The 12,373-nt window shown below is 35.9% G+C and overlaps 1 protein-coding gene across 1 annotated transcript; it reads left to right on the plus strand.

Moving 5' to 3' along the window:
* Positions 3,153-10,745, plus strand: LOC105164858 (pleiotropic drug resistance protein 1). Its single transcript, XM_011083661.2, has 20 exons — positions 3,153-3,722; positions 3,833-3,953; positions 4,053-4,226; positions 4,350-4,509; positions 4,624-4,700; positions 5,629-5,773; positions 5,866-6,167; positions 6,255-6,536; positions 6,617-6,933; positions 7,017-7,177; positions 7,263-7,366; positions 7,467-7,617; positions 7,856-8,097; positions 8,185-8,517; positions 8,610-8,900; positions 8,983-9,200; positions 9,299-9,526; positions 9,619-9,790; positions 9,887-10,141; positions 10,238-10,745. Exons 1-20 carry the CDS (start codon positions 3,370-3,372, stop codon positions 10,493-10,495), a joined length of 4,344 nt encoding a protein of 1,447 aa, XP_011081963.1. The 5' UTR covers positions 3,153-3,369; the 3' UTR covers positions 10,496-10,745.

Here is a 12,373-nt window from a genome sequence, read left to right on the forward strand (position 1 = left end):
TGTGAATTGTGATTTATGTGTGAATATGTGGGTGGATGAAAAAGGTGGCGTATGAGGAAGGGTTGTTGATTCAGAAAAGGCAAATTGGTTGAAGTCACGGATCATATAATTAGTTCAATATAGGCGAGAATTAGAACGGAGGGTATATGTGGCATAATTAATATACATGCCTTACCGCACCCTCACCACCCCACACGCTAACGTAAAAACAACCAAAAAAAAAAAAAAAAAAGGAAAATCAAGTGCATGTAGTCAATCACGTGGAGAACTGGGGCCCGCCGGCCAATCATTCGACGGTTGTTCAAGGAGGAAGATAGATTGAAAGTGATTAATTACAGAGTAAGTATATTATATTGATGTCATTTGATTAGTTCGACTAAATTAGATTCGGGCAAGAATTTTCTATGGTACAAAATTGAGGTTAAGAGTTTGAGTATTTAATTTGTTTTTAGAGTAAATTATAATAATTTTTTTTAAAGTTTGATATAATTATAGATACTTTTTTTTTTGGGGAAAATTATTAATATTCTTCTAATTTTAACAGTCGTTTAATAACTAGTTCAATCCATTAGTATCTTTTACTTTGTTTATTTATTTTTTGTAGTGAACTGACCAAAATGTTCTTGTGAAATACGAATTATAAATTTACTTATTTTTATTTTTTTTAATTTTTACGATCTAAGTGGATTTTTTTTTAAAATTTATCTAAAATTTTCATCCACCTTATCCAATTTTTTTAATATTTTTTTAGTTTTTTTTTAAAGAAAACAACACACCTAGGATAAAATTGATGATTTTCATGCCTCCATCCAGGAATTATGTAATTTCATTAAACATCAAGGGATATTAATTTTTTCAAACAACAAAGAGGTATTCGTAATTGCGACATTACCTCAGGGCAACTGAAGTAATGTATTGCGTATTGGATATTGTAATGATAATATATTAATTGATTTAGAATTATTAATATATTTAAAAATAATATAAAGAAAAATTGAAAGAAACTATATTTTTATGTTTTTATATATTTATTAAATTGACCATGTGAAGAGTGTGCTCTATGATGTCTACATGTAGACAATTAATTGAGGGCTAGAAATATTTACACCTCCTTATTTAATGTTTTGTGTAGTATAAACACGAATTGAATTTGCTCTAGCAATTTTTGTTGCACCACCTATTTTATTTTTAATATATATCACGTTGTATATATAAGAATTATATTATTTATCTTATCTATTTTTTAAATACACTTAATGTGTATAATGTATATGTGAAATAATATGGATAATGCAGATTTTCAAATCATTGTAAGGAGGACTTTCGACTGAATACAAAAAAAGAAAATATATAATTTCTAACTTATCACATATTTAAAATGTGTTTAAATTACTTACCCTTAATTTACTTACCCTATCGTAGTGTATATATATATATTCTTTTTTTTTTGTTGTTTAACAGTCTCTTACAGTAAAATAAAGCCCTACACCAGGCATATGCACAAAAGGCACCTGTTAAGTCCCTCTCCATGGAGGCACCTTCATAAAGAGCCCTGCTCCGTACATGCACGAAGTAAGTTTTTCTTTTTCTATGCATGTTTATGCTACTAACATTCTTTGTAGGAATTTGAAAAAAAAAATGTGTTCCTTCTTGGACTAACCTCTAAAGACGTCTACTCTAATAAATGTCGAAATCTCCACTTATTAGGGGGGGGGGGGGCTAGCGATGTGCATAAAAATAAGCTCGCCCAAAGAGGCCTAAGCAATCCAAAAAAAGAAAGAAACGGGAGGCTTGTAACATCTTACGAGACCCAAGTCATGAGAGGCCTAAGAACACTTGATAGACAACTTTGGGGGGCGTCCCCCAAAAAAAACAAATTGACAAAGGGAGGAGGCTCAAGACATCCCCTATTCTGACCATGATTAAAGCCCAAGAAAACATTCGGCTTAAAAAGGCCCGTGTGGCAGCCCACACTCCACCGTGGCATATAGATAGCTTAAGCAACCACTTTGGAACCACATCAGCCTAGTAAGTTAGGATTTTCTTACGGCTGCGATTCCTTGCAGATGAGGGAGGACTCTCTAAAGCCTTGGACTCTTGGGTGGCTAGGAAGTCTTAGTGGTTAGAAGTCCTCGCTGATAAAGGGTCTCCCAAACTTGAAGATAAGTATTCAACAACAAGATTAATAAAAGACAAGAACAAATTATGGCTTATCCAAACTGTTTTTATCAACTTTTTCAGAAGAGGGCACCCCCCTATAAATATAGGTTTACTCTTATATACTAAAGGCACTTTCTAAGACCGTTCTGACACCTTTCTCACTTTCTGGACGTCCCACTTACGTTTCCCACACTTCTTTTACTCTATAAATCATGTCTCTCACTCTCTAAACACTTTTTAAACATTTTCTGAACATTATCTAAGGACTCCACAAACACATTATCAAGTGTTCTTATACTTTTCATTGACTTTATTCACCATATCTCGATTTCAATTATATTTAATTATTTTTTGACTTTATTCCATCTCAAATCCAATACTAACTTGGATGTTGGAGTGCTAAAGTCTTTTTTGCAGGTCTCCCTTCAGGATTTGCATTCATTTCGTCCCAAACCTCGAACGATTGTCTATATTCATTGAACCCGTGCATTTTTTGAACTCATCACTCATTACAAATTTAAATTTTCTAATTAGTAAATTGTAAACTTGATATAAAATCTCATTTTATCCAAATAATTTAATCTTTTATTTTAAAATAAAATTACATTTTAAGCTCTAAATACATCTCAAAGAAAATACGAGCCTTTAAGATATTTTAAATAAATTTAGTCAACACTCCTCACGAAAGAAAAACATAATCATGAATGTTTCCCCTAAAATCTGAAATCTTGAGGGCGAATTTAAAATTTCTTCAAAAGTTTGAGGATGGCGTGCGGAAACTTTCCCATGAGAAAATAACAAAAAATTTTAAATATTCTTTCGTTTGCGATTTCTATATATTTTAAGTCATGAAGGGTCAAAGAAGGTGGCATGCCCCGACTTCCGCGAGATCTCTTTATTGATTTCGAGTTTCCAATGGACAAAACCCAATAATTTGAAAATTCAAAGCCGCCTGGACTCGAACATGCACACCTATATAAGCCTTATACATTAATCTTCACAAACCAACTGCATTAACATTGACGTTCTTTTTATATTGCAAGACACAAGAAAGCAGGTTTACAGAACACATCGTTGGATCATCTCTGACCCCGGCAGGGAGTAGGGATCTTTCCAGCGTTTCAACCTGCACTACCTGGCGCGATATAAAGAAAAAACCAGGAGAAAGGGCACACACTTCAGCAGTATTGCTGCTGGAAAGGTTAGAAAATGGACGCTGGCGACCTGTATAAAGCTAGTAGTAGCTTGAGAGCAACCAGCAAACGGAGCTCAAGTTTCAGGGCAAACAGCTCAAACATATGGAGAAATACAGGGATTGAAGTCTTCTCGCGGTCGTCGCGGGAAGAGGACGATGAGGAGGCCCTGAAATGGGCCGCCCTGGAAAAGTTGCCCACTTTCGATCGTCTCAGGAAAGGGCTTCTGTTCGGATCAAAAGGCGCGAACGAGGTAGAGGTTGAGAATCTTGGGTTCGAGGACAAGAGGAATTTGGTGGAGAGACTGGTGAATACTGTGGAAGAAGACAATGAGAAGTTCTTGTTAAAACTCAGGAACAGAATTGACAGGTATTAATTTTCCGTTGACTTTTTCTTTTCCCCCCGAAATTCAGAGTTCATCATCAAGATTCCTGTTGATTCCGTCTGATGTAAATGCTTATTAATTTTTTGTTCTCTAGGGTGGGGATTGATATGCCAACAATTGAAGTGAGGTATGAGCATCTGAATATCGATGCAGAAGCCTACAGTGCAAGCAGGGCTCTTCCTACTTTTATCAACTTCAACATCAACATGATAGAGGTAACACACACACACACACACACACAATATCTGTCGTGTTTTCTGTAATCTTGCTGAAAAGGGAACCTGAATCTACTTCATACTTGCCTTTCTTTCCAGGGAGTTTTAAATTCTCTCCATATACTTCCAAGCAGAAAGAGGCCTTTCACCATTCTTAAGGATGTCAGTGGAATCATCAAACCCTGCCGGATGACCTTGCTTCTAGGTCCTCCGAGTTCAGGAAAGACGACCCTTCTGTTGGCTTTGGCTGGAAAGCTTGATCCAGCTCTCAAAGTAAATACAATAACTTCTAACTACTTCATAAACGACCATATCTTCCCCTCTAAGTCCAGTAAAACAGTAAACAGATTCTAACTCATGACGAAAGCTGAATATATATATATATTTTTTCACCAGGTTTCAGGAAGGGTGACTTATAACGGACATGGAATGGAAGAATTTGTACCCCAAAGAACTGCAGCATACATCAGCCAGCATGATCTGCATATTGGAGAAATGACTGTCAGAGAAACCTTGGCATTTTCTGCAAGATGCCAGGGGGTTGGATCCCGCTACGGTTCGTACACTCACTAAATATATTTTTATTCCCTTTGAAAATTCTAGAGTTGAAATTGTGGATTGTTTATTTTAGTTTACTGACAGTTTCGGTGGTGAAATTTGATTTGATCAGAGATGCTGGCAGAATTGTCAAGGAGAGAGAAAGCAGCGAATATCAAACCAGATCCTGATGTTGATATCTACATGAAGGTAAAAGAGAATATTATTAAATATTTAAGTAAATTACAATGGCTCCTCTCAAAATTTGTCATACTTATAAATATTTTTTATTGTCTAAAAAATTATGAGTATTATTTTAAAATTAACGATTGTGTAAAAAATAATCCTACAATAGGTTGTCACGTGGAGATTTTTTTTAAAACGATGGTTTACTTTAGAAGTATATTTATAATTTTTTAAATAATAAAAAAATATTTATGATTATAAAAAATCTCAAAAAAACTTATTGTAATTTACCTAAAATATTTTTACTCCTGGATGCAAAGCTTACTTTTCTTGCCTGAGACTGACGTCATTGAGGCAGTCAGTTTCTGCATTTTAATATTAATGTCCTGTAGTCTGTCTGCTTAAGAGATAATGGGACTTAAATAAGCAACATATTTAGAAGTCTTGGTTTCAAGAAAGTGACAAGTCTCTTATCAAAACAAAATTTTAAAGAATAATGAAGGTAAAAGAACAGAAAGTGACAAATCTTGTTTGTTTGTTACGTTTCTTGCAATTATTGTGATATGTGGTGCATGTCTGATTGCTAAGTTACAAGATTTACTACGATGGAACTTTAGAAACAAACAACTGAATTTAACAGACCAAGGGGGGAAATGTGAACATCAGAGTCGGTCAACAACTTAGTATATTAAAAAGGAAATTGTCGAACTCAATTAAAATTTGATTAATTTCCAGCACGAGTTCACCATTTTCAGGTCTTATCAACAGTCAATTTCATTATACAGAGTGAAATTGCAGTTTTTTACTAGTCTAAAATTAACAGTTTTTGTATGAAAAGATAGAGGCAATCGTGATAAAATTTACATGTACAAAACAGTTCTCGAATCTATCTACACAAATCAGTCTTGTTCTGAGGTATAAAGGAGTAATCTTGCTGTTTCAAACAATATAGGCAGCAGCCACCGAAGGAGACGCAGCAAATGTTGTCACGGATTACATTATTAAGGTTCTAGGACTCGACGTTTGTGCTGATACTTTGGTTGGAGATGAAATGATAAGGGGAATTTCTGGAGGGCAGAAAAAGCGTGTCACAACCGGTAAACAAACTAAAATATACACTAACATGACATAAGAGCTTGTTCAATGGATTTGTACGGATGCTGAACTTTTTATGTGTGAAAAATCACAGGAGAAATGATTGTTGGACCAGCTAAGGCACTTTTCATGGATGAGATATCAACCGGGCTGGATAGTTCCACGACGTACCAAATTGTCAATATGCTTCGACAATATGTCCACATTATGAAGGGAACTGCTTTTATCTCACTGCTCCAGCCAGCACCCGAGACCTACGATCTGTTCGATGACATAGTGCTCTTGGCTGATGGCCAGATTGTTTATCAGGGTCCTAGAGAAAGCGTACTTGGCTTCTTTGAGTCCATGGGTTTCAAATGCCCAGAAAGAAAAGGAGTGGCTGATTTCTTGCAAGAAGTAAGCAAAAGACACAATAAGCTAGAAACTCCTTCATTGTGTGGACTTAATTTTGTTGGCTCTAATGAGAAATTAAACTATATGCAGGTAACTTCGAAGAAAGATCAGAAACAATACTGGGCACGTAGAGATGAGCCTTACCGCTTCATTTCGGTCAGCGAATTTGCAGAGGCATTCCAATCATATGTTGTTGGCCGGAGAATCGGGGATGAGCTTGCAGTTCCATATGATAAGACCAAAAGCCATCCTGCCGCTTTGACGACACAAAAGTATGGTCTTGGAAAGAAAGAACTCCTGAAAGCCTGCACAGACAGAGAACTCTTGTTGATGAAGAGAAACTCATTTGTCTATTTCTTTAAGCTCTTCCAGGCAAGTTTTTGTCAGCTTCAATCCTGCAAGTTCATCCACTAGAAAATTACTGACAGCATTTTTCTGATGTTTGCTTTCAGCTTATTGTGATGTCATTTATTGCCATGACACTCTTCATTCGGGTTAAGATGGATAAAGATGATATAACAGATGGAGGGATATACGTTGGTGCTCTATTTTTCTCTGTCATTATGGTCATGTTCAATGGAATGTCAGAGCTTGCAATGACAATTTACAAGCTTCCAGTCTTCTACAAACAAAGGGATATGTACTTTTTTCCTGCATGGGCATATGCTATTCCCTCTTGGATCCTGAAAATACCGATTACCTTCATTGAAGTTGCTATATGGACATTTCTCACTTACTATGTGATCGGGTTTGATCCTAATGTAGGAAGGTACACATTACAAATCACCGCCTCAGACAACCTTTTTGTTGCTTTTTCAAATATAAATTACTGATCTAGAAACTTCATTGCAGGTTAATGAAGCAGTATCTGCTGCTTTTATTAGTTCACCAGTCAGCATCAGCATTGTTCAGATTTATTGGAGCAGCTGGCAGGAACATGATTGTTGCAAATACATTTGGCTTATTTGCATTGCTCCTGCTTTTTGCACTAGGTGGCTTTGTCCTGTCCCGAGGTATGATAAAATGTTTATATCTATCTCACACTTACACTAAAGATGGTGTGCGGTTTCTCAATTCATTTTCCAACTGGTAATGCAGAGGATGTAAAGAAATGGTGGTTGTGGGGCTACTGGTCCTCACCTCTAATGTATGCTCAGAATGCAATTCTTGTTAACGAATTCACAGGACACAGTTGGAGTAAAGTAAGTCAATGCATCAATCTTGGTTTCAGATTGTTTGCATGTTTTACATCTGAGATACAATATCATCATGATTTTAATTTTTTCTTTTTTCAATTTGTAGGTTGTGAATGGGACCAAGTTGGGAGTCCTTGTAATGCAGTCTAGAGGGTTCTTTCCTCAAGCATACTGGTATTGGCTAGGAGTGGGGGCGTGCTTTGGGTTCGTATGGCTATTCAACATCCTCTACCTTCTCTGTCTTACATTCCTCAACCGTGAGTTTTTCTACTCTGACAACTCTCAAGTTCTCTCTAGACTAGGATAAAGATATAGCAAGCTAATAACGTTGTGTTACACATATTAAGGACCATTCATGAAATTATTCTTCTTCATAAAAGTTTTAGACACAAAATTTATATTAATAGTAGCAATAAAATGTAATTTTTCTGTCTATTCTCTTGTCTATATAGTACAACTACATTCAGCATTTAACAATGTTAAAAAATGCTACAGCTTTTGAGAAGCCTCAAGCTGTATTACCAAAAGAAACTGAAGATGATACGCAGAGGGGGGGTTCTGTTGGCCGAGTTTCAGCTCAGGGCGCGAGTAGAAGGAGAAGCATCTCCTCTGGATCCTCATCTGCTAGAACAGATGCCATTGAAGTCGACGAGAACCGAAAGAGAGGAATGATTCTTCCATTTGAACCACATTCCATCACGTTTGAAGACATCAGATATTCTGTTGACATGCCAGAGGTTTGTCCAAGTTAAAATGTTGTAGATATAGCAATTAAGAGCATGCCTGAGATCAATCAATCGCTTAACGACTATTTTGACTGACAGGAAATGAAAGCTCAAGGTGTCACTGAAGATAAATTGGAACTCTTGAAGGGTATAAGTGGAGCTTTTAGGCCTGGCGTTCTTACAGCATTGATGGGAGTTAGTGGAGCTGGTAAAACAACTTTGATGGATGTGTTAGCTGGAAGAAAGACGGGGGGATATATTGAGGGAAATATCACAATCTCAGGGTATCCAAAGAACCAGGCAACATTTGCTAGGATTTCCGGATATTGTGAGCAGAACGACATCCATTCTCCAAATGTTACTGTTTATGAGTCCCTTGTTTACTCAGCTTGGTTGAGGTTGCCACGAGAAGTTGAAGCAGAAACTAGAAAGGTTTGTAATTCAAAAATCATTTTACAGTTTCTTTTCTCGAATCTCATACTGAGACTTCATGAGTAATATTAACTTCCCTCTTCTGCTTACAGATGTTCATTGACGAGGTAATGGAACTTGTAGAACTTACCCCTTTGAGCGGAGCGCTAGTTGGGTTGCCAGGGGTCAATGGTCTCTCTACAGAGCAGCGAAAAAGGCTTACAATTGCTGTTGAACTTGTAGCTAACCCTTCAATTATTTTCATGGATGAGCCAACTTCAGGGCTTGATGCAAGAGCTGCTGCGATCGTGATGAGAACTGTCAGGAACACCGTGAACACGGGAAGAACTGTAGTGTGCACAATCCATCAACCTAGCATTGACATATTTGAAGCGTTTGATGAGGTATATATATGAAAATTTTAAAGCGGATATACATATTTCCTCTTTGCACCATACGTGTTACTAACATAACATGAATTTGCAGCTGTTTTTGATGAAACGGGGAGGACAAGAAATATATGTTGGACCATTGGGAAGACACTCAACTCATCTGATCAAGTACTTTGAAGGAATTGAAGGAGTACCAAAGATTAAAGACGGTCACAATCCAGCTACGTGGATGTTGGAAGTCACTACCTCTGCACAAGAGCTACTCTTGGGGGTCGACTTTACCGAGCACTACAGGAACTCAGAATTGTACACGTAAGTTGAATTCCATGATCATAAAAGTAATCTTCTGGGACCAAGTATACTCATTCCACAATATGCTAATAATCTTGATTATGTAAAAAAATTTGCAGGAGGAACAAAGCCCTAATCAAGGAATTAAGCGTTCCCCGCCCGGGCACAAAAGACCTATATTTCCCAACTAAATATTCACAATCTTTCCTCACCCAATGCATTGCTTGCCTGTGGAAACAACACTGGTCGTACTGGAGGAATCCTCCTTATTCAGCCGTAAGATTTGTGTTCACAACCTTCATAGCCCTTATATTTGGGACTATGTTCTGGGATCTCGGCTCTAAATGGTAAGTACACTAGAAAAGCTAAGAAACTTCTCATACATCGAAATACTCTGATTTAGCTCTGTGCTAATTTTCTTGGGCGTTATTAACTGCAGGAAAACTCAGCAAGATCTCTTCAACGCCATGGGTTCTATGTATGCTGCCATCAACTTTTTGGGGTTTCAATATGGTTCGACAGTTCAGCCTGTGGTGGCCATTGAACGAACAGTCTTTTACAGAGAAAAAGCAGCTGGAATGTATTCAGCTTTACCATATGCTTTCTCACAAGTGAGTGGTTACAGACTAATAAGCACCCAAACATGTGTGAAATTTTCAACATTTGAAGTTCAGAGTTACTTAACAACAAGGTTTTTTCTCTTGCAGTTTTTCATTGAGATTCCTTATGTCTTCCTACAATCCGTCATATACAGTCTCATTGTCTACTCAATGATGGGATTCGACTGGACAGCTGAAAAATTCTTCTGGTTCATATACTTCATGTTCTTCTCATTACTGTACTTTGTCCTCTACGGCATGATGACTGTAGCCGTCACTCCTAACCACAACGTTGCAGCCATTATCTCTTCTTTCTTCTATGCAATCTGGAATCTGTTCTCAGGATTCATCGTCCCACGACCAGTAAGTTCTGCAGACATCATCATTTCTTGCATTAATTTTAGTATACAACTCATGAAATTCATCAAAATAACTTGTGTAAACAAATGTGAATGACAGAGGATACCTGTGTGGTGGAGATGGTACTACTGGGTAACCCCCGTCGCTTACAGCTTGTACGGCTTCATTATTACACAATTTGGAGATATTCAAGATGTGATGGACTCCGGAGAGACAGTGCAAGACTTCTTGAGAAGTTACTTTGGGTTCAGACGCGACATGCTTGGAGTAGTTGCAGCCATACTCCTCGGATTCGTTGTTCTTTTCACTTTCATCTTTGGCTACTCCATCAGGACATTCAACTTCCAGAGGAGATAAAAACAGCTTCTTCCAACTTCTCCAGACGCCGTGCTCTCTAGGCATTTATGCTTTACTAGCCCACAAGAGGTTTCAGGTTTTGTATAGAAAATCTTTAAAATGTGTACTGTATAATTAAGTTCATCAATTTGGCTTCTTATGTAATTTTTGAGTATCAAAGTGTGCAAGTTCTTTCAAAAAAATTAGTTTTTGCACTTAATCAAAGTGTATCATTTTCTTTTTATCATGGTTAAACTTTATTGTATCTTCACTTATGGCATTTATATTCAAGAACAAATTTCATCACAAATCAACCCTCGTGTTTCCTACAGCAGAAAACAAATACGAGGATGCAATATAAACCTAATTGAATGTATTTGGATAACTAAAGAATTTAAAATCCTTTAATTCTAATTCGAGCTATGTTTTGTTGAATGTTGATAAATTTCTTTTTTGTTGTTTTAAATAGAGTAATTTGAAACCCCTTATTCAAATTTATCAATCCAGACGTGCTATTCATCTAAACCTATTTGTTTGATAAAAAAAATGCAATAAAAAACCATGAAACTACGGAACTTGAATTCTAACAATCTCTATGAATTCCACCTGAGCCAAGGAATTCAGTAAACTACCCAATTTTGGTGCAAGAGATGAAAATTTAAATCTAAGTTGGGAATTGGGGACGAAAATTAGGGCAGAGATACGGTGCCGTTGTGGTATTCCGTTGCGGTTTGCAGTTTGCGGTAGTTTGTTAGATGCCCAAAGAAGTAAAACTAGTACAGTGAATTGGGCTTTTAGTTGGGTTTATACTTTGCTAATTGGGCCATAAGTACGGCCCATTTCTCGTTCAAATTAGCTGTCTATTTGAGACATTTCTATATCTTTTATCCACTCGAATTTATTTTTAGTAAACCAATTTAGAAAAATCATTTTGAAAATAATTTAGTGAGAAAATGTTAATTCTTAAAATAAATTTATCAATAATTATATGTAATAAATCATGATAAATATTATTCTCTATTGATGTAATTGATGCTTATTAATAATTAAATTTTTAGAAAGAAGAATCATTTAATATTTAGGGTACGAGGTTTGTCATAATTATGAGTACCCCTCATTGTTTGAAAAAATTACAAATACTCCCTAATGTTTGAAGAAATTATGTAATTCTTGAATGAAGGTATGCAATTGTTAACTTTGCCCTTACTGTATTTTTTTATTTTTTTAAAAAAAATGTAAAAACGTTTAAAACAATCAAACAAGGTGGATGAAAAAATTCTAAAAGTTATATAAAAAAAAATTATGCACTTAGTGAAGAAAAAATAAAAAACTCTAAAAGATAAATAAAATTATATTTTTTGATCCACAAGAGCATTTTGATAAGTTCACCATAAAAAATGAATGAAAACCTAACAGATTGGGCTAATTGTTAGACAACCATTAAAATCAGATGGATATTCGTAAGTTTTCAAATAATAAAAGAATATTCGTAATTATGCGAAACCTCAGGGAAGGTCGTTGTAACTTATCGTAATATTTAATATCTTAACATGGCCCATCCACGCAAATCCTGCATGTGAAGCATTACTTTATAAATGAAGATTGAAATTCAAAACCCAGAACGTCATGTTTGGTCTAACTATAATGTTAAACGAATACATTATCTAAAAATTTATATTATTGAAAAAGATAATTATTTAATTTAATATTTAATATATTAACACTTATCGTAATTAGATAGAGGCGGTGAAAGAGGGAGACAAGAGGAGAAGAGAAGTGAAGAAAAGAGAAAAGGGGAGGGAGAGAAGAAAGGAGAAGGGAGAGTTTGAGAGTTTCCTCTTCTTCCATCAACACTAAAATAATTTTTACATCTGAATTTGGTAAGTTTCAGTTCATCTT

Source organism: Sesamum indicum, linkage group LG6 (genome assembly GCF_000512975.1).
Source record: "Sesamum indicum cultivar Zhongzhi No. 13 linkage group LG6, S_indicum_v1.0, whole genome shotgun sequence".
NCBI lineage: Eukaryota > Viridiplantae > Streptophyta > Magnoliopsida > Lamiales > Pedaliaceae > Sesamum > Sesamum indicum.